The sequence below is a fragment of the Podarcis cretensis genome, assembly GCF_951804945.1.
Source record: "Podarcis cretensis genome assembly, chromosome: 1".
Classification (NCBI taxonomy): Eukaryota; Metazoa; Chordata; class Lepidosauria; order Squamata; family Lacertidae; genus Podarcis; species Podarcis cretensis.
This window is the reverse complement of record NC_137170.1, coordinates 77,485,471-77,509,825: the sequence shown is the minus strand read 5'-3', so window position 1 is coordinate 77,509,825 and position 24,355 is coordinate 77,485,471. Positions and strand designations below refer to the sequence as shown.

The following is a 24,355-nucleotide window of genomic DNA, read 5'->3' as shown; positions in this document are numbered from 1 at the left end:
CATAAAGCAAGTGATATGCCTTTGTGTCCACTTTGAAGTCATTTCTGACCCCTCTCTCCGGCCAAATGCTTTTGCCATGACCTGGACAAAGCCCCTTGCAGGAAAGGGGGACCAAAAAAAAAAAAAAAAAAACACGAATCTGGAATCCTCTCTTGGGGACTGGGATTTGTGTGGCAGATGGATGTGTCTTTTTAACATTATGCAAATGTCACTCCATGATTCCGGTTTACTGCAAGCTCCTGGAGCCTCTCTCCAGCCTAGCAGTTTGAGGCTTGTCTTGCTCTCTGATAATTGTATCTGCATTAAAGCAGTCAGCCCTGCAGGGCTCCACTCTCATCCTTCCTGGCTCGGAGCCAGAAAGCAATATGTGGGTTTCCTGGTGCAAGGAGGCATAAAAGTGGTACCAATCGTTGGCAAAGGTGAGGGAAAGAATGCACGGTTGTATCCTGTACTTAAGATCTATTTATTTCAGAGGCTTCATACTGATTGTGTGATTACATGGATTTCCACTGTGTTCTCCTAACCAATCCAGTGATAGAATTACTACAGTCTCTGTCTGCCCTATATCAACCACTGGTGTTTCCCTGGAAATGTGAAATCCTGTTCTTAGGCAGACATCCGCTGCTGCAGAGATAATTTTGGAAACATGGCTACACTTTAAGCTTTTGATAGAACTGCTACACAGTGTCTTTGCAATGTTTCTATAGAATGGGGAAAGAGTTAACAGTGACATTGTATCAATTTCCACAGCAATCTGGATAGAGATCTTGTCATTATCCCTGGCTTTCAGTATTTAATTCAGTTACATGGGAAAGCAATAATAAATACAGACAGACATTTCATTTGAGAGAGCAAAGACAAAGGCAGGTGAAATTTATTATCCTCATGTTGTTCTTGCAATTTTAGCAGAGTCTGATTTCCCCTGTTTCCAGGTAGTACAATCCAGAGTTGGTAGCTGTTACAATTTTACCAAATATCTCATGTCACCAATGGGGGATGTAAGTCATAGAGAAATCATTGACTTGTTGAAGGTCACAAAGAAAGCAGGGGCCAATTCAGGAATGGAAGCACTGTCTGGGTGTTCTGATATAATCACTAGACATGCTGGTTTGGAAGTGTTTTTAGGGCCTATGTTATCTAAGACAGAAATTATTTTCACTCATGAAAAATAGACTTTTATTAAAACCAGTCCCTAATGTATCTATCAAACACTGATAGGCAACTTCCTGCTTCTAGCTTATGTTAGATTTGGCTCAGCAAACAAGTCAGGCTAGATCCAAGAAAATCCAAAATCATTTGAATCCACCCCCACCCCCAACCCACCCCAAAAACCAACCCAGCTTCAGAAGTTTCCTACCTCTGCCTCCCCTTCATAATAATAATAATAATAATATCCCCAATGCAACCTGCCAAGGGCAGAACTTAGAGTGGTGCTCCAGCCACAGAATGATGAATGGAGGAAGATCAGATCTGCCACTGCTATTGCCATTGCAGTAGCTTCTGAGAAGACTAAATTTCCAAAGAGCCACTAATGCCTGTGTCCTTGCACACTACCAATGCCTCTAGAGAGAGACAGGAGGGAGACACTTGATTTTATTCTTTCTGTGTTCCCACAGCTGGAATGACATTGCTATTGCCCTAGCTGCCAAGTCTTGTTAAAGGAAAGGGAAGTATGACTAAGCAGGAATTCTTTTGTGTCTTAGATTTTAATCTGAGCTGTCGAAGAATTGGAACCTCATAATGCTATTATTTCTCTGAGGTGAGAAATATGAACTTCTGAAGCTCCTATCCAGGCCTAAGCCTAGCAAGCTTCTTTGACTTCTTTGACTCTACCGTAAAAGATGGCTTTCAGTACTCCATCCCATTTAGGTGTGGCCAGGAAAGAAGCTCAGTGCTTTGCAGACTGGGGTTGGCTCTCTGAGTCTCACTTGAGTTTCTTTAGACAAAATAAGTGGGCTGCAAAGTGATACAGCACAGAGAGGGGGGGAAACATGCTTCCCATTCCAGACTCCAAACTTGCTAAGGAAGTGGGTACGGGGAGATTAGCTCCCACTTCAGAGGTGTCCTTGATTTACTTTCTCCCATTCAGCAAACAACCTGCCTTTCCTGATGCCAGAAAGTGCTGCACCTCTGGGCAGATAATGTTGTGGTTTGGGCAAATATACTAACTGCCCCAGTACTGAATGGCAAAGTCAGCAGTGAGAGGCAGACCATTGCCTCCATTTCCCCTTTGGAAGGGAGCTTCGGGATTATGGGGAGGAGTAATATTTCTGTCACTTATCCTAAAACCAGGAACCAGTTTCAGGAGGGGCTTGGAAGGAAGGGGACAGTGCTTAGCATTTACCTTTTACCAACTCCCACCCCAAACATATTTTCTGGATGGGGTGAAAGAAACATTTATACTTTCCTTCCTAGAGCCCAGAGGCCACATTTGTCTTAGGGGTATGGTGCTAGGTTTGAAAAAGAAGACCAGGACTCATCACTAGTTCTGATTAAGGCAACAGCCTGAACAATAAATGGAAAGAGTGGAAATTTTTCATTTAGCTAATGCAGTTTTAAAAGCTGGGAACCATGCTGACATTCACATATGATGTAAAAAGCATAAGAAAAGCTCAAGGGTGCTTTTGTTGTCTCTTGTATAGTGTGAGCGCAAGGGCTGATTCTTATAACCACTTTAGTGAAATGAGTGTCAAAGAGTTAGTAGTTAGCAGTGAGTTCACAATGGCACAATGGTCTGCCAGTACGTTTCCAAGCACAATTCAAAGTGTTGGTGCTGACCTTTAAAGCCCTAAATAGCCTCGGCCCTGTATACCTAAAGGAGTGTCTCCACCCTCATTGTTCTGTCTGGACACTGAGGTCCATCTCTGAGGGCCTTATAGCAGTTCTCTCACTGCGAGATGTGAGGTTACAGGGAACCACGCAGAGGGCCTTCTCGGTGGTGACGCCCATCCTGTGGAACACCCATCAGGTGCCAAGGAAATAAACAGCTATCTGACTTTTAGAAGACATCTGAAGGAAGCCCTGTTTTGGGAAGCTTTTAATATTTGATGTTTTATTCTGTTTTTAATCTGTTGGGAGCCACCCGGAGTGGCTGGGGAAACCCAGCTGGATGGGCAGGTTATAAATAATAAATTATTATTATTATTATTAGTAGTAGTAGTAGTAGTAGTAGTAGTAGTAGTAGTATCTGCAGACTTGGTAATCAAATACCCTGATGACTTACCAAATCAGCAGTCAGGTCCCTCTTGGTGTCATAGGGAACCATCATCTGGGCCTCTGGAGAAGCAATCAGATAGCCACTTTGCCATGGATTTAGTGTTCATCACCTTCCTGTAGATTTTGTGTGCACCACTTAACCAGCAAAAGCTAATACAAATTACCTCTGCATGGGCAGACACCTTTTAATGACTCATGTTGCAGTTTCCTTCGATTCTCTGTTGGAGATGCTATTACTCAATGAACTCTTTTAAGTTCTGTCATGGTACATTCAACTGCAATCAGTGCTCATGATGAAGTTTTCCTACTAGCTTCTTCCCATGAGCAAACTGTTGATCAGACACCTTTTTTCTTGGTTCTTATTGACTTCTCACTACATAAAATATTATTCAAACCTAATCCAGAATTCTATAAAGTGCCAGGAAAAAACATAGATATTTCTGCAGAATAACTGAGCATTTATTGAGTTTGCTCTGACCATTATAGTATTACTTACACCATCCTGCATTAAACCATCAGAATTGTATGCTATAGATGCATGTTCCTTTGTAGACTTTATTTTTAATGATCACTGCTTTGTTTTTAATATGAAAGTTTCTAGCCCTTGTTATTAAACTGTGGAAGCATTGGATAAGTGTAGCTTGAAAACTCAACAGATAGTCTTGTGACAACTTAAAGGCTGACAATCTATTATAGCCTAGGTTTTTGTGGAGTCCACTTTATACAGTTTTTAAAAAAACTTTAAGGTGCCACAAGATCCTTAGTCTGTTTTCAGGGGGGAGGGGAGGCAATACCGGTACCCCTCTAAAAAGAGGGTCACTTCCTAATGAATGAGAAATTAAAAAGTTAATATAACTTACAGTAATTAAAAATATGTAGATCCTAGCAGTGGATTGTTTGTCGCAGAAGGTGAATATTTGCTCTTTTACCTCTCCTCCTCCACTTAGTGTTGAAAGTGAATCAGAGAAAAAGTATAACGGAGGCCTTTGTCTGAGCAACATAAGCCATAAGTCTCTCTTTTTATGTGCCTGTTCATCTTAAGCTTTTGGACAGTAACTAAGAAGTGCCCTGAGAGAGCCCTAGCATCACATCTCTCACTTTGGTTGGACATGTTGCCACAGACATCAACAGCAGGGGTTTTTCAAAGACAATGTGCTGCAGGCCTTTCTGGAACAAAAAAAGAGGGGGGGAGGAGAGAGAAAATTATTGGTATGAACATAACACGTGTCAGGATCCAGTATCAGAAGTGCTCTAAGTCTTCTCCACAATGTATAAGATGAGAACTTGCCTTGCTGCTGGGGAGATGACCTGATTAGTTGTTACTGTTGTTTTGAAATGTTGAATGTTTTATGTTCCAATGCTGGAAAGAGGAAATGCACATCTTCCAGAGAACTATTTGCACGCACGCATGCACACGCACACACACAACCAGAAATATATTGGATATATCTGATCTTCATCTCCATAGATTTAATGGATAGATTTGGGGAAGTTGTTGTCAGCTCCTGTTTTAGGAATAGGAAATTACAGAAATCTATGTGACAGCATTGTGGTGTGAATGAATAAGATATGAACTTTAAACCTATTATAGGACCCAGGGTAGCCTAGATCCAAAAAATGTGCTTTAGCTGTGGCACAGTACAAGTGGTGATCTCTGTTGCTGCCCTGCAGCCAAAGTAACATCTTAACCATGGCAGGTAGAATGGGGAAATCTATACTGGAGTCTAGAGCCAGGCAAGCGTTGCACCAGCTTTCCTGCTTTTCTAATTTTGGCCATCAGGAAAGTGTGCCAGAGCCTTTTTGACTCTTTCCAGACCCATGCCAATTGCCCATCCACAGGAAGTTCTGACACAACATGCCAGGATGCAGCAGCTATAATAGTACCAGCAGCAGCAGCTTCTAAACTTAGTTCAGAGTGGATTCCTTCTGGAGTTGTATCATTCTGCTTCTTGAGAGCCAAGTGCTCAGTCCCTCTAGATTTCTCTCAATTCATTGGGCCATGTAATTAGGGCATTAATAGTTTGTTATTACATAAGTGTACCTGCCAATCTGTTGTTCATGACCTGTAAATTCAGCCATAGTGACACTTAGTGAAACAAAATAAAACAGGTATTTGCTAATTTCATGTGCGCAATTAATTAAGGCTTCTGGTTCAGCAGAGGAGATTAGCAAATCTGCCCCCATTTTTCCTCTATTCTGAATGTAAGAAGGTATCAAAATAGTTCTAGCATGATATAGTTGGGTTTTGCTCAGAATTTGCACATCAGACTTTGAAGCTTCGGATACCATATGAAAGAAATTTCAGTATGATTAAATGAATGGACGCTGTTTAAGAGTAAATGAGCTCACTTGGAGGCATTCCTCATCCATAAGACTTCAGAAATTGTATTCAATGAAGCAGTAAGGAGATTGTCCAGTTTCTTCTCCTCCTGTGCACTGAGGTTCTCCCAATGCTCTAGAGCAGATTTGGGGAGGTACATGGTGAAAGGAGAGAGGAAAGTCTGGGAGAGATAGAGTTTTACTTTAGGATTTCTGAATACCACTTTTAGCTTGTTTAAGGGGGGGGAGGAGTAGTTATCTTCATAAACATGAAAAGGTTGCTGTAGGCTTGTATTTTTTATTGTTTCATGTTGGTTTCTCTGCATCTATGTGCATGTAAGTGCCCACTAAGGATAGCACTTCATGTACATGAAGTGGGAACACTAACCCATGAAATCTTTTGCCACAATAAATTTGTAGTTTTTAAGGTGTCACAAAACTCTTTGTTGTTTTCGCTGCAATAGATGACATGGCAACCCCTCTAGAAATAATTTGTTTGTGTAAACTTTGCATATCTGAGAAGCAGGCCTGGCTTCAGATTTTTGGGGGGAGGCAGGTGAGCTTACCTGGCGGCAGCACCGTAATGGGCTGGAGAAACCAAGCAGCTGCTCAGCTCCCTGACTCATTTCAGGACTGCTGCTGAGTAAGCCCACGAGAGCTTGGAGCACCCCCCAGATTCTCCCTTGAGCGTGTGAGTGGATTTACAAGCACTGCAGTGGGCCAGGGACATGAGCACACACACCCTTGGCTCATGGTCTTAGAGGACCACCAACAGGGAAGCTAGCTCACTCACAAACACGACAGGGAGACTGGTGGGTAGAGGGCCATAGCCAGCAGAGAAGGGGAAGTAGTAGTGGGCACTGGAGGAGCAGGCAAGGTGTCAGCCATGGTAGGCCCTCCTGAGATGCCTGCACACAAGCAAATGCCCCAGCAAGTGTGTCCTAGTTCTGTGGAAGTTAATAACAATACCGTTGTTAATAATGTGTTTATTCATTATTACTAAGCACACATTCTTATTTCTATGCCCTGCCATTTCCTGAATTTTTACTTTGTTTTCTGTGTGGTAACTACACCGGGGGAAGTCAGTGGTACTTAAGGGATGGCAGTGGGTAATAACTGAAGACACACAGTAGTACAGATTCTTAATGTAGTCTTAAGACACAGATTCTAACAATTCCTTGTGTTTTGCTTTTCTCTTTCAGGTGGAGCGGGAAATAGCCATCCTGAAGTTGATAGAACACCCACACGTTTTAAAGCTGCACGATGTTTATGAAAATAAAAAATATTTGTAGGTATTATTCATTTGCCAAGGGGGTGGGATGGGTGTGTGGGGAATGCATTAAGTATCTGTTAACATGGGATGTAGCCGACTAAATAAGACTGTACACAACAGGTGCACAAACCACAATAATTTCATTTTTATGCTTTCTCAACAAGGTTTTTAACAGTGCCTAAGTAGAGGTGTCGGGACGTGGGTGGCTCTGTGGCTCTGTGGTCTAAACCACAGATCCTAGGGCTTGCTGATCAGAAGGTTGGTGGTTTGAATCCCAGCGAGAGGGTGAGCTCCCATTGCTCGGTCCCTGCTCCTGCCAACCTAGCAGTTCGAAAGCACATCAAGTGCAAGTAGATAAATAGGTACCACTCCAGTGGGAAGGTAAATGGTGTTTCCGTGCACTGCTCTGGTTTGCCAGAAGTGGCTTAGTCATGCTGGCCACATAACCCGGAAGCTGTACACCGGTTCCCTCAGCCAATAAAGCAAGATGAGCACCACAACCCCAGAGTCTTTCACGACTGGACCTAACGGTCAGGGGTTCCTTTACCTTTACCTTTAAGTAGAGGTGTAGAACTGGTATTTGTACTATGATGTGGTTCTCGACCGTTTCTCCAGCATGTTTTTAGCATAAAAAGTGATATAAATCCAGCAGGTATTCCTCTAAAAGCAATTGTGTATAGGAGATAATGATTATCACTGCCCAAGTTGCTTACTGATTTGTGGGGACATCGCTGGCAATATATATCAGTAGAGGAAGTAACGTAGCTTGATGGTACCAGGGTTGATGGTAGCAGTGCCTAATTTAAGGTAAAGGTAAAGGTACCCCTGCCCGTACGGGCCAGTCTTGACAGACTCTGGGGTTGTGCGCCCATCTCACTTAAGAGGCCAGGGGCCAGCGCTGTCCGGAGACACTTCTGGGTCACGTGGCCAGCGTGACATCGCTGCTCTGGCGAACCAGAGCCGCACACGGAAACGCCGTTTACCTTCCCGCTGGTAAGCGGTCCCTATTTATCTACTTGCACCCGGAGGTGCTTTCGAACTGCTAGGTTGGCAGGCGCTGGGACCGAGCAGCGGGAGCGCACCCCGCCGCAGGGATTCGAACCGCCGACCTTTCGATCGGCAAGTCCTAGGCGCTGAGGCTTTAACCCACAGCGCCACCTGCGTCCCTAGTGCCTAATTTACATATAAGCTAAACAAACTATAGTTTAGGGCCCCACTCTCTTGAGGGTCCCTCAAAATATACTTCTTCTTAATTGTATTTCACTATTAATATACTTCTTCTTAATTGTATTTCAGTTCAACAATTACTTTGATAAAATATATATTTTGTTATGTGCAAATGGCTTTAGATACCTATTAGGTCCATCATAAATTACCATATAACATATATTCAACACATAAAACAGTGACCATTTGTTGTTGGCAAAGGACAGCTGGACATATAAAGGGCCCCATTACCTTTAGTAGCTTAGGGCCTCATCAAACCTAAATTCGGCCCTGGATGGTAGTACAGAGTAGGAGCGAGCCATACCTCTGTGGCAGACCACCTGCTTTGTATGCAGAAAGCCCTAGGTTCTGAGAATTGTCTCCTATTCGAAACTCTGGAGGACTGCTCTCTGTTGACAGTGCTGATGTACAGTAGATGGACCAATGATCTGACTCTGTATTAGGCAGCTTCTTATGTTCTATGAGAAGGAAAAGGAAAGGGAGTGTTCAAGCTGGGCACAACTCATTCATAATCATCAAACCAGGGGTAGATAACCTTTCTGTTCACATTCCCTCATTCCAGGGATGGACAGGGACACAATTAAAGATAGATGGAGCCACAAAGGTGTTCCAGATTAACTAATTTGGAATCAAAATATATATAAAAAAAATCAAAAAGTTTGCCCTTCTTCAATTTTTATTTTGGCTGCCGCATATTAGATTTAGATTAGGGGAAATAAGCTTCCTTAGGTTTGATGGGGTTACTCTGCAATGAGTGTACAGAGGTTTTTTCTTTTCTTTTAGTACAACAGACCAATATACATAGCTGCTGTTCTGGAAAGCAAGCAAAAATTATTCTTTTTGGACTTTAGTGTGCTATACACATACTGTGGCTATATCAATAGATGTTCCTCTGTGTGTATGTATCCTTCCAATTTGTTCTCAGACTGGTGGCTTAAAAAATGTTTTTTCTTGAAGCTCTATAAAAGAAAATTGTGGTTTTTTTATTTAAAAAGCCATGATTTTTTATCAAATAAAATACTGCCCCTTCTGATTGTTCTAAAACTACATACAGAGCCATAACTCAGTGGTCCATATTAGACTCCTGTGTTGCATAAAGAGTGGAGAGGGAGCAATTGTAAAAGCCAGGAAAAAATAAGAGGAAGCGATCAGGAAGGAAGGAACTTTGAGAGGATGGATGTATAGGGCTTCAATAGGTGTCAGGAGGGGCATAAAATGAGGTCAGGAGCTATGTGCAGCCCTGGAACCACAGGTTGCCCATCGGTTATCTAAACCACAATTTAGATGATTACCAGAACCAAATCAGTGTGTGACTTTTCAAGGCCACTCATTGAGTCTGCCTGCACTAGACTTTGGACGTGGGTTGCCCAACTTCAAGTCTAGCAGATCTTGCAACCAATCAGTTTAATAAAGCACTTTGTCATTAAAATCTTTTTGAATATAAATTTGATTATGTCTCCCTTTTTGAAGTGCAATTAAAATCCCATAGTCAGTTGAGATACTGAAGGTTTTTTTGAGGGGTGGGGTTTGCTTGTACCAAATAAACCAGCAACTCTGTTCTGCTGTCTTTGCACGAATAATTAATATAGCTTGTCTAGAGCATTTTCACAGTGAGCCAGTGAGTCTGAACCAAGGACAGAGTTTCTCAGAGTTTATTAGAAAGAAGCCCCAAATATTGAATTTCTTGCCAGACAGACATGCCATATTAATCTTCACTCACTTCTGTATTGCGGGGAGGGGCAATTATTTTTAAATGAGAAAGAGAAAGCATATGAGGAAACTAAATGGTGCCCCCCCCCCAAGTTTCTAACTGTATTGCAAGCAAAAGGGTCTTTTTTTTATTAAAGCTTTGCTGGAGGTAGCCCTTTTAATGTCACATCTCTGTAAGGGTATAATAATTGGTGAACCAAGAAAGAATGTTGCATGGATGTAATAATCCCATGTGGACCATACAACTGGAACAATGAATTTTTATCCAATAAGATTGTGCCAACAGTTCAAGGGTTGGTTTAGTAGAAGTGGTTGTAATTTATTTTGGTGTGAGAAATTCTCTTCAGCAGTGAACTGTGGGCTACCAGCAATATTTTGTCACTCTTAGTCTTTCTCCCCCCCTTCCCTCCCCCTTGAGGGTGTGTGTGTACACAAATCGCACACATAAAACACACACACACACACACACACACACACACACACAGAGAGAGAGAGAGAGAGAGAGAGAGGTGTCAGTAAAGCAATGGTTGTTATTATTATTTTGTCACTGACTACATAAAATGTCTTAAAGCGACTTGACAATTGTACATAATTCCTACCTGTGCATAATAATTTACTATTTTGAAATCATTATGGTTTCTCTTGTAGGAAACTAATTGTTCTAAGAATGAGTAATTTAGGCCTAGGGGAGTGGTGGGTGGTTGCACAGTAAAAAAAACACCAACCCCCCCAAAAAAAACACCACTTTAAGTCACAATCAGGAATCAGTGTCATATAATTGTGTTCCTCCCAAACCCATATCGTAAAAGGTCAATGAAGTTACATTTATCTTTATATGATTACCACATAGCTACATGGACTGATCATTTTGAAGTACAGCACTGAAAAGGTAGAATATACTATTGTTTGCATGAGGTGAAAGCAGAGACCCTTATGACCAGAAATGTTATTTGTTTCATCTGTATCTTCCCTTTCCTACTCAGAGTTCAGAATAGTGTTTTATAGTGCAAGCTTAGGCATGTCTACTCAGACATAAGTCCCATCATGTGTGTGTATTTATTTATGTATGTACAAAGGTAAAAAAGGTAAAGGACCCCTGGGCGGTTAAGTCCAGTCAAAGGCAACTATGGGGTGCGGCGCTAATCTTGCTTCAGGCTGAGGGAGCCAGTGTTTGTCCACAGACAGCTTTCCGGGTCATGTGGCCAGCATGACTAAACCACTTCTGGTGCAACGGGATCCCATGACAAGTGCCAGAGCACACGGAAACACTGTTTAGTTTAGCTTCTGGCCGTAGTGTTATTTATTACCTTACCTTATGTATGTATGCAACAACCTTGTAAGGTATTTTATGCTGAGTGGTAATGATATTCTCAAGGCTTCCTAATGAGCTTTGTAAATGAGCTTAAATTTGAATCAAGATTTCTTATATCCATGCTTATCCACAAAAGCTCATCTCACGGCAGATCTGTAAATTGTTAAATTGCCCTTGAACTCTTTGAAGTTGTTTTTACAACAGCCTAATCTTGTGTAGTTACTCCTAATCCTGCATAGGATTGCACTGTAAGTAGGGTTTGGTAGATCTGTTCATTTCTGCTTTTTTCAGTTTCTCGTTTTTTCTAGTCTTAAGTTCAATTCTCCACATGTCTGTATCAATTTGTGTTCATTATTGTTAATATATTTAGAAGTCCTCATGAAAATTCATCAGCATTTCAGTCTGAATTTCTCTTAATATACACATTTTTTAATGGAATTTCCCCTAATACACACATTTTTGCAAAGCAATTTCTCCAAATTATTCTCACTATCATATGCATTTTAATGCACATTTTATCATCGTAATTGCATTCTGAAATTCAATGGCTTTAAAACTGACAACAACATTGAATAGTTGTATGGATCTGAGCAGTTCATCCATCACAATCTAAACCTCAGTTGCTCCATCTGTAAAATGGGATTTAAAAAGATGTATCTCAGAGAACTGGATCCTCAGATGAAGAATAGTTGTTGTCAGCGTATAAAAAGCTAGCTGTTATGATTAATTATGATAATTTAAGGAAGATTATGCTGATTTTGTGCTAAATGTCATTGCTCATTATTAAAACAAGTTTATAAGACTGGAAATATGGAAAGATAATCAATCAGTCAATGAGATTTGGATAATATTAAACAATGCAGGGGAGTGCCAGTGGAGGGATGACATGGTTCAAGGATGGAAGGAGGAATGCTGATGTTACTAAGAAATACAGCACAGCTCATCCCCATCTAATATGAGTCCCTGGTTACTGCATCACTTTTCCATTAAACTCCTTGCCTTGATGGCAATGCTGGTGGCATGTTTTCTTAGGCATATTATGAATTATGGTTGATATTTTGGACGCCAAAGACTAAGCATAATGCAGCGCTGGGGAATATTTCCTCGATAAATGTTAATTTCACAAATCATGTTTTACTTTTGGTTTATGATTTAATTTGTGACAGGGGGCTTTGGTTGAGTAGATTCCTAATGCAGCCATGAATCAAATCCTTTTTCTACAGTTTATTTAAGGCTGAAAATGCATTTGGGCGGGGGGAATTAAACATTTAGCAGCCTAGCTAAGCTAATGAGACAACTCATTGTGCTACAATCCTGGTTTTCTTTCTAATATGCAGAAAGGTCAAGTTGACTAGGAGGTGACCTACACATGCAGTAGAATGATTCCTGGAATCTGGTTCAGATGGCAGTTGGGTCAATCTCAAGTTAAATGCTCTCCCGTTTAAAAAAAAGAAAAAAAGACAGCATTGCCTACACATGGAAAACTAGTATGCCAGAGTTTGGTCTAGTCTTCCCTATGATATGCTAATTTTCCATGTGAATGTAGCTTTTTAAATGGAGCATTCAAACCATGAGATCTCTCACCTGCACTCAGACAGGTATGGTCTGCTGCATGTGTAGATCAATTCTACATCACATTGTTTCCAGTGTTCTCCAAGCAGGAAGAGTCATTGCAGGAAAGTGAGTGAACAATGTGCCATGCTCAATGTCAGAGCCACAGCATAGTGCCAGCCCCTAATTGTAGGATGGCATATAAATAAATGCCAATGCCTCATTAATATCTATGGAAAAATATTTGTAAGGTAAGAATTATTTCTAATTTTTCATCAGGGACCTAAAATATAAAAATACAAAAAATGCAAATCTTATTTTTTTAATAAAAAACCCCCACAACCTTATATTTTATTGAAAACATTTCAATCAAATTAAATCAAATATAAAAAAGGAAACAAAAAGTGCATAAAATGCAAAAAGATTATGCCTGGACAATATAATGACATTTGGAATGCATTTATTTTAAAAGGTTATAAATAAATGGATTTATATTGGAATAATAATGTCACTTATATACCTTTGTATTAGACAAGGATGTACAAAAATACAAATCTTACATGAGAAGTACCTTATTTTTTCTCCACAAGTTATCTGGTTTATAGCAATCAGAGTCATCTGAAAAGAAGATGCCACATGGAGTTTTATATGCCACTGAGTATGGTTTTTTTTTTTGGGGGGGTACTACTGCAATCCTCCTCATGGTGAATAAACCTTAGCCCATTTAGAGATTAATCAGGATACCAACATATTGGGCAACAAAAGCATAGCACGGTAATGGAATATAAGAGGAGCACAAATTCATCAGAAGGCAGAGTTTGGACACTTACACACAGAGAGATTCTTAAAACTAAAAGTCAGGAACATTGCAGGATTGCCAGGGAAGCCCTGATAATTGGCCACTGGAGCGAAGGAAATTTGCTTCTTTGGAAAGGGCACTGGCTGATGGAATGTTCAGCTTGCCCAACATAGCCTAGAGATCCCTCTGGGTGGTTGCATACTCCTATACGGATATTTGGTGGTGTTTAGGCATGCACAACAACACACTATAAATAACAGGCAAAGTAGCATTCAAAAAAGCCTTTCATCCCCAATAAATCAAAGACTCAAGTGGTTCAGCAGCATAAAAACACACCTCTTTAGCTTCATCCTAAATATGCTTAGCAACCTTTGTTTTTAACATATCCCTTCAAATAATCAGTGGGTGTTAAGATGATCCCCCTTAAAACAAAATAAAATCATAGGAGCGCATCTATTCATTTCCTGCCAGAGGGAAATGGGGAGGGGGGAGCCCAATTTTTAAATGAAGAGGTCTTGGCTCAATACCAAATTAGGGTTTAAAAATTCATGCCCGCCATAAGAATTTATATAGCTCTTGAATAATTTATATGCTGCACCAATAACAAGGAGCTTAATATCTAATAGAGATTATTTAATCAATAGAAAGCAGCACAAGGGGGGAATTCCTGAAAGAATTTTGTAACAGTCTGGGCTGGACACTTTTAAACTCTGTGTTGAGTAGAAACGTACTGGGATTTCTCTCTCTCCTGCTCCCCCCAAAGAAAAATGCTGATTTAAATGTAGAAGGGTGTTTGTTTCACTGTAACTCTCTTCTGCGATTCCCCTTCATTCTGAACTAACCAGATCACTGGCTGTGCAAAACTATAGCTGTGAGATATAATGAGTTTCCTAATTACTGGTTGCATCAAAAGAAAGGAATACTTAATGTCTAAATACTGAGGATTTTGAGGAAGGAAAAACTGCTCTTGGCTTCTGACTTGGGTCACTGATTTCACTCAAGACATGGGAGTCATGGTGCTGTTGGCTGCTGAGTTTTGTCTCTGTGGTCATTCTTGTTTCCTAATTGCATATGGCGCGAGGAATTAATTTGGGGAGAACATGGGGCTACTTATTATTTCTGGCATAGCACTTACTGGATGCATGTAGGAAGTTACGCCTCTGCAACTGTAAAAGGTAAACAGATTAAAGGAGCCATAGGACAACAGCTAAGGAAGGGCAAATGGAATTGACCCAAAGGTCTTCCTCCTACCATTTGCTGTATCTCAGGTATATATAGACAGCCATGATCAATCTGGTTCTGTATACTTATTTAGCAAGGCAGGCAGTAACAAAGTCCTCTGGGAAGCTTAAAGTATCAATCAAATTTTAATATAAATAACCAACAATAAAATAATTACATAACTCAAGCCTCAGAGACTAAAATCAATAAAGACTGGTGTAATTCTAAAAATGTGTGTAGGTTTTAAAAGGTTAAGTACCGGGAAATGACCACAAAAAGGGTGGGCATTTCTTGGCATTCCACACCTGGGGTGGTCAACATAAAAAAGCCCCCTCCCTAGTAGCCACTTGCTGAATTTCACATGGCAGGGGTACTGAGAGAATGGCCTCTGAGTGTGATCTTAAGGTTTGTGTAAGTACTTATGCAAGGAGACAAACCCTTGGGACGTGGTTCCAAGCTGTTAAAAATATTAAAAGTAAAAACTTAGACCCAGAGAAAGAGTGACAAACAGTGCAGATGGTGAATCACTGGCGTACAGTGTTCAGACTGTCCAGTCCCAGTTAACAATTTCACAACCTAATTTGGGGTCAACTGAGGGCAACCATATGTATTTTATACCCAAAGTTTTTTGCCCATTTAATCATACATTCTTTAACTTGTTCTTCTTGCATTCCAAATTCCAGCAGTAATTTCTACATTTTCGCAATAACATGTGTTAGAAATTTAAAGAACATGAAGGGACATTTTGCTGTGCTTGGTGGACATGTAACCCCCCCCCCCCCGAGGATACAAATACACACACTGATATGGATAATTTTGAAGGTTAATATTCAACTAAAGGCAGAACTCTTCCTGCTAGGGCTTATGCATATACAGTTAGAAAAAGCTTATGGAACTTTGTTTCAACATATGATTACAATGGTGACACCTTTATATGCACAAAGATGGAAAGATTAATCATTACCAACAATGGAAGAATAGTTGTTAAAATCAATGGACTTAGCTGAGATGGCAAAACTGACATGTTTAATCAGAGAAAAGTCATTGCTAACATTTACTAAAAATTGGAAACCTCCCATAGACTTTTTGTGTGAAAAAGAAAATTAACTAATGACATTTGGGTTTGAGGATTGAAGACAATGTTGTCCATAGGTGCTGTCTATGTGGGGCCCAGGGTGCCTGGGCACCCACATTTTTTTATGAGGAGTCCAGGACCCTCAGTATTCCACTCGGCAGTGCACGCATGTCACAGGGATGTGCTGACATCAGGTCAGCACACCTCGTAGCGTGTGTGCGTCATGTTGGCACAGTGGCGTAGCGTGGGTTGTCAGCACCCGGGGCAAGGCAAGTAATTTGCGCCCCCTAACCTGTGGATTTTAGTAGGGGCAGAGAGCTGCGAGTGCGAGCGCCCCGCCCCCAGATGTTGCGCCCGGTGTGGCCGGGCCCCCCCTGCACCCCCACGCTACGCCACTGTGTTGGCACACCCCACAGTGACGTCAGCATGCCCAGGCACCTATTGTCACGGGGGCAAGGCCTAATGTTGGTTTATAGAAAGTGGTTTTATTGGGTGTTATATTGGCATGGCTGAGTTGAATAACATTTATGTACAGATGAAGAATCAGAACTTCCTTCCTTCCTTCTCTTCTTCTTCTCCCCTTTATCCCTTCTCTATCTTTCTATCCTGTATTTCTCTCTCTCTTCTCCTTTTTCTTTGTGTTTTTTTAAAAGATAATAGATAATAATCTTTGTATCCCTTTTTCCAAACTCACCCCCCCCCCCAAAAAAAAAGAAGTTCAACCCCACCTCACAAAAGTTTACAAGCCAGCCTAGCTACTCATATATATATATATGATGTTTGGGGCATATTGATGGTTTAAAAGAAGTTAACTAGAGCTTCTCAGCCTGGTTGTCTTTAGTAAATTCTTACTCACTATGGCAAACAGGCAAATTACTATTTATAAGCTCATAAACTCAGGTGAACCTAGAGGCCTGGTTCACTTGTAGCAGTAAACCATGATTAATTATTGTTACGTGCATGAGCCTCGGAGAGCCCAGCTACAGCTCTCATTCCCCTCTTCTCCTTTTGTGCAGCTGGGAGGACAAATAAATTCAGGATTCACCTTCTGTGATTTGTGGCTTGTTACATATGAACCAGGAAAACGTTTTAAAATAAGCTCTAGTCAATGGCAAAACAATCCAACTTCAAACAAAATATAATTTATTTTAAATACTGATTCTTAATTCATACATAATGACAACCTTTGAATTGGGTAAAGGGCAAAGGAATTCCAAAATATGAATCCAAATTGCACAGGAGGAGGAGGAAGAAGAGTGAGGCACTTGAGGCTTTGTTCAGGCTCACTGAGGCTCGTTTGTTCAATGCTAAACCATTGTTTTGCATTGCATGCAAACCAGCCCAGTGAGTAGGCCAGTGCTTTGCCTCTCCTGAGTTCTGGCACACAAGAGGGCAGGATTAATTTTTTTTTTTAATTGTTACTGGTTTAGTTCATTCCCAAGTTGCTGAAATAGTATTTATTTCACATTTTATAAATGAAAACTGATGCAGCAATCCTATCGCTGGCAGACCCCCTGCAGTAACTAAAGCTGTGCCATTTGCACTGGCTAGGGCAAAAGGCTGAGGGCCGTAAAATCCTCATATTTTGCAGTACCAGCTCCAGGCTAAGGCAGATCAGGCCCCTCTCCATGCAACCACAACATCAATAATAATTGGGTTCATCTTGTTTTGGCAGAGGGGGCGGTTTCCTGAATCTCCCAGAAAACAAGAAAGGGAGAATAATACAGGTTTGCTGGTATGTCTATGAGTATATACAGAATACTCTGTTGTGTGCTGGTAGCTAAATATTTTCTGGAAACTGTAGAATTTGGGAACCTAGAGTTCTAGAGTTTGCTTTCTTTCTGATGTTTCCAGAGAATTCTGTAGTGGAGAATTTAGCCATTGCAGTGCTGCTGTTACAGCTTTCTGTGTCTTTTAAGATCAGCTCAGAGTTTCAGTATGTTCAGAAAAAGAATATCTAGCCTGGCTGCTTATCACAGCTGCTAGTCTCTCTGATGTGATGATACCTAAAGGAGCCATTTGAGGTTAGGAGCTTGTTAGCTATTATTAGCAAGGAGGTGAATCTGTGATACAGATGGGAAAACAACAAAGCAAATAAGAACCAAATAAATAAAACTTTTCCCCCTTTTGCTGAAGAATCACTTGGTTGGTTCATATAATCGTTCCAATTTTCTCTGAAGGATAAAACCATTCTTCATATTGAGCACTTTGTTTATTTCCCCATGAACAGTTGAATCGCATTCCCTTTAAGCTCCAAAGTTTTCCCTCATGTGGTTTTATCTCTCCTTTCCAACCCTTTCGTTTGCCTTTCAGTGAGGGCCCAGAGACATACCTTGGTCTATTGGTGCTTTAAGCCAGTGCACTTTTTTTTCCTGGTGGTTCGCAATGGTACACAGTACTGCCACCTTTGGAGAGGAAGGAGGTGGAAGAACTTTTGGATCCCATCAGAGCATCGTGACTCCTTCTCTAAGCCTGGGAAGCATTTGTCCAGCTTAGGGAAGGAGGTGCAAGGCTCCGAAAGGTCCTGGAGTCCTGCTGCCTCCTTCCAAAAGATTGGCAGGGAGGCCTCTTCACCTGGGCAGCAGGTGGGTGAGTAGGCAAGGGAGCATCAAGCAGCTAACTCACTCTCACCGCCCAGTCTTGGTGTCAGACCACCCCTCCCCCATGCCCTGGGCCTTCCCCCTGCTTGCTATTGAGTACCAGCACTTTTTTCTAGAAAAAAAAGCGCAGCTTTGAGCCCTCATTATAGTGCATTTTGCTCGTTTAAGCCCACCCCAAATAACATAATAGAAATAACTACAGGAAAGTGACAAGGAATTGCAAAATCAAAGTGGGACAAACAGAACTCTTTCCTTTGCTGCTTCTTGTTCTCCCTATCTTCTGCTTGGGCTCCCTCCCACATACCCCTCAATTTTTTCCACCCATCCTCCTTCTCTTCATCTCATAACCTCTTTTCTTACTTCAACTTCTTTTTAACTCTTTTGTCAGCACTTTGGACTTAGTGAAGGAAGCAGCTAGCTGTTGATAAGCACCACTGAGCAGGGGCGGTGTGTCCTGTTTAGCCACCTGAGGAAAAATGGCAATGTGTTGCTCCCTAATCCCATCCTCCTGCGGCCACTGGAATGCCTCCCTTTCACCAGTTTCTAAAGTGGGTGCTTCACCCCGCCTCTTTAGTGTTCTGGCTCCACCACTGAGTCTGAGTTTCCTGTGGCCGGCATTTGCTTTCTCGCAGCCACTACCCTGGTGGGAAAGGGCTATCACCTGTGTGCTGACTTCCATTGCCACTTGCCAGGAACATTCCTGGAGTCATGAGAGCAGTGTAGAACTTCACATGGCCTGCAATGGATTTTTTTTGGGGGGGGGTGAGAGGGGGGACCATTTTGGACAAAGGTTGGCACCTCTACTAGTGATACAGACCATATCAGATCCTGCCCAGCACCCCATTTGTCACCTTCCATGTGTTGCACATGGATGAACAAGTTGACCCCAAAACGACAAACAATATTATTTTTGGTTCAGTGACTCAGATGCAGGAGACCTGTTTTCCAAGCTCCTAAATACAGTGAGTAAGCAGGATATGTTTTAATGTACAAGAAACTGCAGAAAAGGCCTAAAATATAACAAATGTGGACATAACTGATAGTCGTCTTCCATTCCATTCCACAGTTCCTTCCCCAAAAAGATGGAAAAGCAGAGTCATGTGGACCAACCATATTATTTAATTTCTGCCCTTGTAGTTTCAGTCAAAAACATCTGTCTATGTAATACTGACTGGGAAGGTATTTGCAGTTGCAATTCTAACCTATTGAATATGGTGGGACTTACTTCCACATAAAAATGCCCACAGATAGATGGACCAGCAAAGAAATGTCTATGAGATTAGTAAGAGTACTGAATAATCCTTAAAGCAGGAGGAAATCAAAATTAGCCATGTTGGCAATTGATTCTAAATCCAAGCAGGAACCACCCACCTTTGAGAACTGATCTGTAAAATGGATAATCAAAATATGTGTGCACATGCAATCTCTGCGAAAGCTTCTAGGTTCACAATAATAAACTTGTAGTTAATAGCTCTAGTTAGAAGTATTTGGTAAATATGTTTATATTTCCATTCCAGGGTTGGATTGAGTTTAATTCAATCCAAGAGCATGGAGCAGGAGTTGGGTACTAAAGTAAGGCTGTTTAATCAAAGCCATCTGGTGGAGGCAATCTTGAAGGGAATTGATTGAATGCGAAGGAATAGCTTCTGTTAGTGTCTCTGGTGCACTAGTAATTTAGGACCGGAGTATTTGAGATGTTGCATTACACAGAAAACCTCCTCTGTGTATCAGCTCTTGCACCTTGAGCATTGCTTAACAAACAAGTCTGCCACTCTCCTCATGTTAGCAGAGCTGTTAGCACAGAATACATTGTCTCTGTGCTCCTCTTGCTTCCCCTGACGAGACAAGAGCACCAATCTTTTAAAAATGTCTTACTCCATTTGTTTCCATTACTGTCTCTGACGCTTCAGGGTGGTGAACAAAAATAAATAACCCTCTGAATTATCTCTGCCCCTCAGTTTGTTTTACTTTTCATTCAAGACGTTGGTGCTGCATACTGAGGCATTTTTAATAAGTGAAAGTTGATAAATAAATAAATTTGCTGTGCTGTTCCTACTGTGGGTCAGAAAAATGCTAGACTTGTAATTTTCTGAACTTGGGCATTTGAAGTCTGTGTAATGGAGGGCATCTGTCTGCATGTCTGCACATCTTTATATATGAATGGTGTTGTATCTAAATTAGTATTATACCTTAAGCTACATACAGTTTTGTCCTACGGCTTCACCCTGTCCAAAACATCAGCTGTCCACAGCAGAAGGAATGAGTTATCCAAGTCCCTAATTAGAAAGCTAATTTTGGACGTACCACTAGATTTGCCAGATGTCACTAGGTCCAGACTTGGACAATAACCTGTTCCCTACAGAGTTTCATAGCAGAAAAATGAATCAAACACCACATTGTCCAAGCATGGTATTCTAGGCCCATCTTATACCATAAAAAGGTAAAGGTACCCCTGCCCGTACGGGCCAGTCTTGACAGACTCTAGGGTTGTGCGCTCATCTCACTCTAGAGGCCGGGAGCCAGCGCTGTCCGCAGACACTTCCAGGTCACGTGGCCAGCGTGACAAGCTGCATCTGGCGAGCCAGCGCAGCACACGGAACACCGTTTACCTTCCCGCCAGTAAGCGGTCCCTATTTATCTACTTGCACCCGGGGGGTGCTTTTGAACTGCTAGGTTGGCAGGCGATGGGACCAAGCAACAGGAGCGCACCCCGCCACGGGGATTCGAACCGCCAACCATGCGATTGGCAAGTCCTAGGCGCTGAGGCTTTTACCCACAGCGCCACCCGCGTCCCATCTTATACCATAGATGCTATTATAAAAGGGTTATAACTTAAAATTCTGGAGTGACTTCTGTGTAGTGTGCACCCAGGACAGGAATTCTTTCCCATGATGACAGCATGGTAATCTGGGAACGGTTTGGCACCACTTGTATCTAAGCCCCACTTGACTAGTGGGGACTATTGGCTTGGTTTAGCTTCACATAGCAAACCTTTGGTTTCACAATATCTGATTGTGAAGGAAACTGATCACATAGTTCCTTTAAGCAGATAGAGACACACTCTTGATATCTATCACAGTTTGATGTTTTCCTGAAAGATGGTTCTAAAATTAAGTGAATAATTTAGAGGTTAGACCATGCATAAGGTCCCTGGTGTGATCTCCAGCATCTGTAGTCAAAAGATAGCAGACACTGGGGAGCTGCTAGCAGAGCAGAAAGTACTAGACTTGGCAGACCAGATATCTAACTCTATCAAACAGCAATTGCCCCATTATCCCTTTTAATGTTGTTTTTAAAAATTGATTGCGATGCATCACCATCCTTAACATACAATAACACACAAATGAAGGTATTTCCAATAAGAAAAAACATCTTTTATCACAACAAACACCGTGGTACCCTATACATTTTTACTTCAGAGTAAGTTTGATTGGATATATTTCCAAGTAAATATGCAAAGGATGACAGTGCACAAGAGTTTCCATTATTTGCTTTTACCTGATTCTTCTTCATTCCATATTTCATGAAAATAAGTGATTTTCTACCATGCTTTAACTCCTACATTACTTATTAATTTTTTTGAGTCAGAACTATCCCGATACTTTTGTTGTTCTTCACTCGTGAACTTTGTCTTCCATATGATAATTTTGCATCTAATCATTTATTTATACTTTCTATATTTGGATATTTTTATCCTGCCTTTCAATGATAAAATCACACTCTAGTGGCTTATAAATGAAAATCTCAAAAATTATAAAGCAAAACAATCTGTATATATGGTACATTGTATATAATAATCTTGCAGTCACCAAATATTAAAAACATCCTGGTAATTCTTTATTCTTTTCCTTAATTGCCTCTTGTGTAAGTCAGTTTTGATGGGACTAAATTTACAGAAGAATCAATGCTTTTCAGAGCACCTCAAAACAAAACAAAATAACTGCAAATGTTTTCTTAGTCACCTACTTCTAAGTCTGAAAGTTGGGAATTTGCTGTCACATTATCATTTTTTAGTCTGCAAACAATTTTACTACTAATGTGGTTGCAAATCGGAACTTCATGTCACTGAATATGGAGTTTAAATGTGCATTGATATTAATTCCAGCAGTGTTATTTTAGAAGATATTGGGCAGTATCCGACTAAATTGTTTCACTTGTGCAAAGAGTTTTAGCTGTGTAATGGAACTTCCAGACCCTCTCCTTTTCTCATGTGTCCCCTAAATCAGTTATGGGGGTTCCCCCAATGCTCCAGGGCAGATGTACTGGGCATGTATAGAGGCAGGCAGAGAGAAGAGAAGGCAGCAAAGTTCCACTGTGTACCTAAAAGTCATTGCTCTAGCACAACTGTTTAGTTACCGTACATACTGCACGATAGGTAGATCACTATCCATGGTCCTTTTAGGCAGAATGTATGTTTAAGCAATGGAGATCAATTAAAAGGGATACTGGGAGCAATGAAGTCATCTGTTCTTGTTGTTTTAAAGCCTATATTCCAAGAGATATCTAAGAACTCCAGACATTCACTTGCAGCTAAAAACGTACAAGGGCACAAACACTTTGTCTCACTTTGCTGCTTATTGGTTATTATGCATTATACTTTGCTGCCTATTGGTTATTATAGAGAAAGTTGCCTATTGGTTATTATGCAGACATTTATGCGTGTATGTTTAAAACATCTGCTTGATCACATATAAACAAATATATTTTTCCTGTCTTGTTTTAGATATTTGGTGCTAGAACATGTGTCTGGTGGAGAGCTCTTTGACTATCTTGTAAAGAAAGGAAGATTAACGCCAAAAGAAGCCAGGAAGTTTTTCAGACAAATCATCTCCGCTTTAGACTTCTGTCATAGTCATTCAATCTGGTGAGTAAAGCTGCATAAGGTACATGGCATACAAGTGGTACCTTCAACAAAAGGTGGCAGTGTATCCTTACCCAGCATTAGTATTGCTTCTGATCAAGGAGCCAACACTCTGTGTCCTCCTCCAGGGTGCTATAAGCAGATACTCAAAGCTCTGTGGCTCCTTAAGGCCACTCAACATTCTCATGGTGCTGTTTTGCAGGGCAGATCCTTCTTTGGGAGGGTGTTTTAAACTTTTGCTTTACTTCTGCATACCACCAAACTTGTCCATCATGGTAATACCCTCCTCTTGTTCTCAGTGGGCCTGTTTTGGTTCCAATCTTTTCAGTGCTCAACCACCTGAGTTCGCTATTAAAGGGAATGATAATATTATATGATATTTATGGCATAATATAAGATATTTATGGCATAAGATTATATAGCAGATCAGCCTCTAGGTCATTGAAAGCTCTTTGGCTTTTTACAAGCCATTAGCTAGTCACTGGTAAGGCTTGGAATCTCCTGTACTGTGTGCACGCAGCTGCCAGCCCCTATTACTGTCTAGATACGCTGATAACACACGTGCTTTCACTGAAGGCTGTCCATGGCCTTTCTTTGGTCACGTTCAGTAATATGCAGTATGATGAGTGGCTCATATCTGATTAAACCTTTTTTCCCCATGGTGAGCTTGAAGACAGGGAGACACCTACTGTCACATTCATTTACAGTGAACACTTTAACTGGGAAAAATCAAAGCCCAGTGGAATCGGCAGCTTAATTTATAAGGATCTTGGGGGCATTTGCCAATAAATAAGAATAATATGTGTCATATTGCACCCTCTCCCTGAAGAAACCTGGGACAATTACCAATTCAACAAACTCATTTTATGGCATCCTTGGGTTATAGAAAACCTTCTGGTGTTTGGCAGCCTTGCCTAGACCCCTTCTGGGCATTCGATTCACTATTCCCTTTAATTTCTTTTCCAGCAGGGAGTAATTTTCTTTTATCAGTCTGTTATTGATACCCACTTGGATGATTTAATTGTTGAATGTGGTTTAACCTGTTAACTTACAGGCCATGTTTTAAATTGAACCAGTTTCCACTTAGGGCTTTAACAAGTTTGAGTAATTTTTAAATTACACTGAAATTGAGTTTTTGCTACCAATTGGAATGCAAAGTTTCTGTTCAGCTACTGACCCATAACCATACAT

The 24,355-nt window shown here is 41.0% G+C and overlaps 1 protein-coding gene across 14 annotated transcripts in view; it reads left to right on the top strand.

Annotated features, from left to right (window-relative positions):
• The window catches only part of BRSK2 (BR serine/threonine kinase 2), a 390,734-nt gene that overhangs the window by 261,348 nt on the left and 105,031 nt on the right, over positions 1-24,355 (top strand). For all 14 annotated transcript variants that reach the window (XM_079988290.1, XM_079988300.1, XM_079988297.1 and 11 more), the window contains exons 3-4: positions 6,738-6,823; positions 23,027-23,167. In XM_079988290.1, the coding sequence (XP_079844416.1) occupies positions 6,738-6,823; positions 23,027-23,167 (227 nt within the window). The remainder of the gene's footprint in view (positions 1-6,737; positions 6,824-23,026; positions 23,168-24,355) is intronic.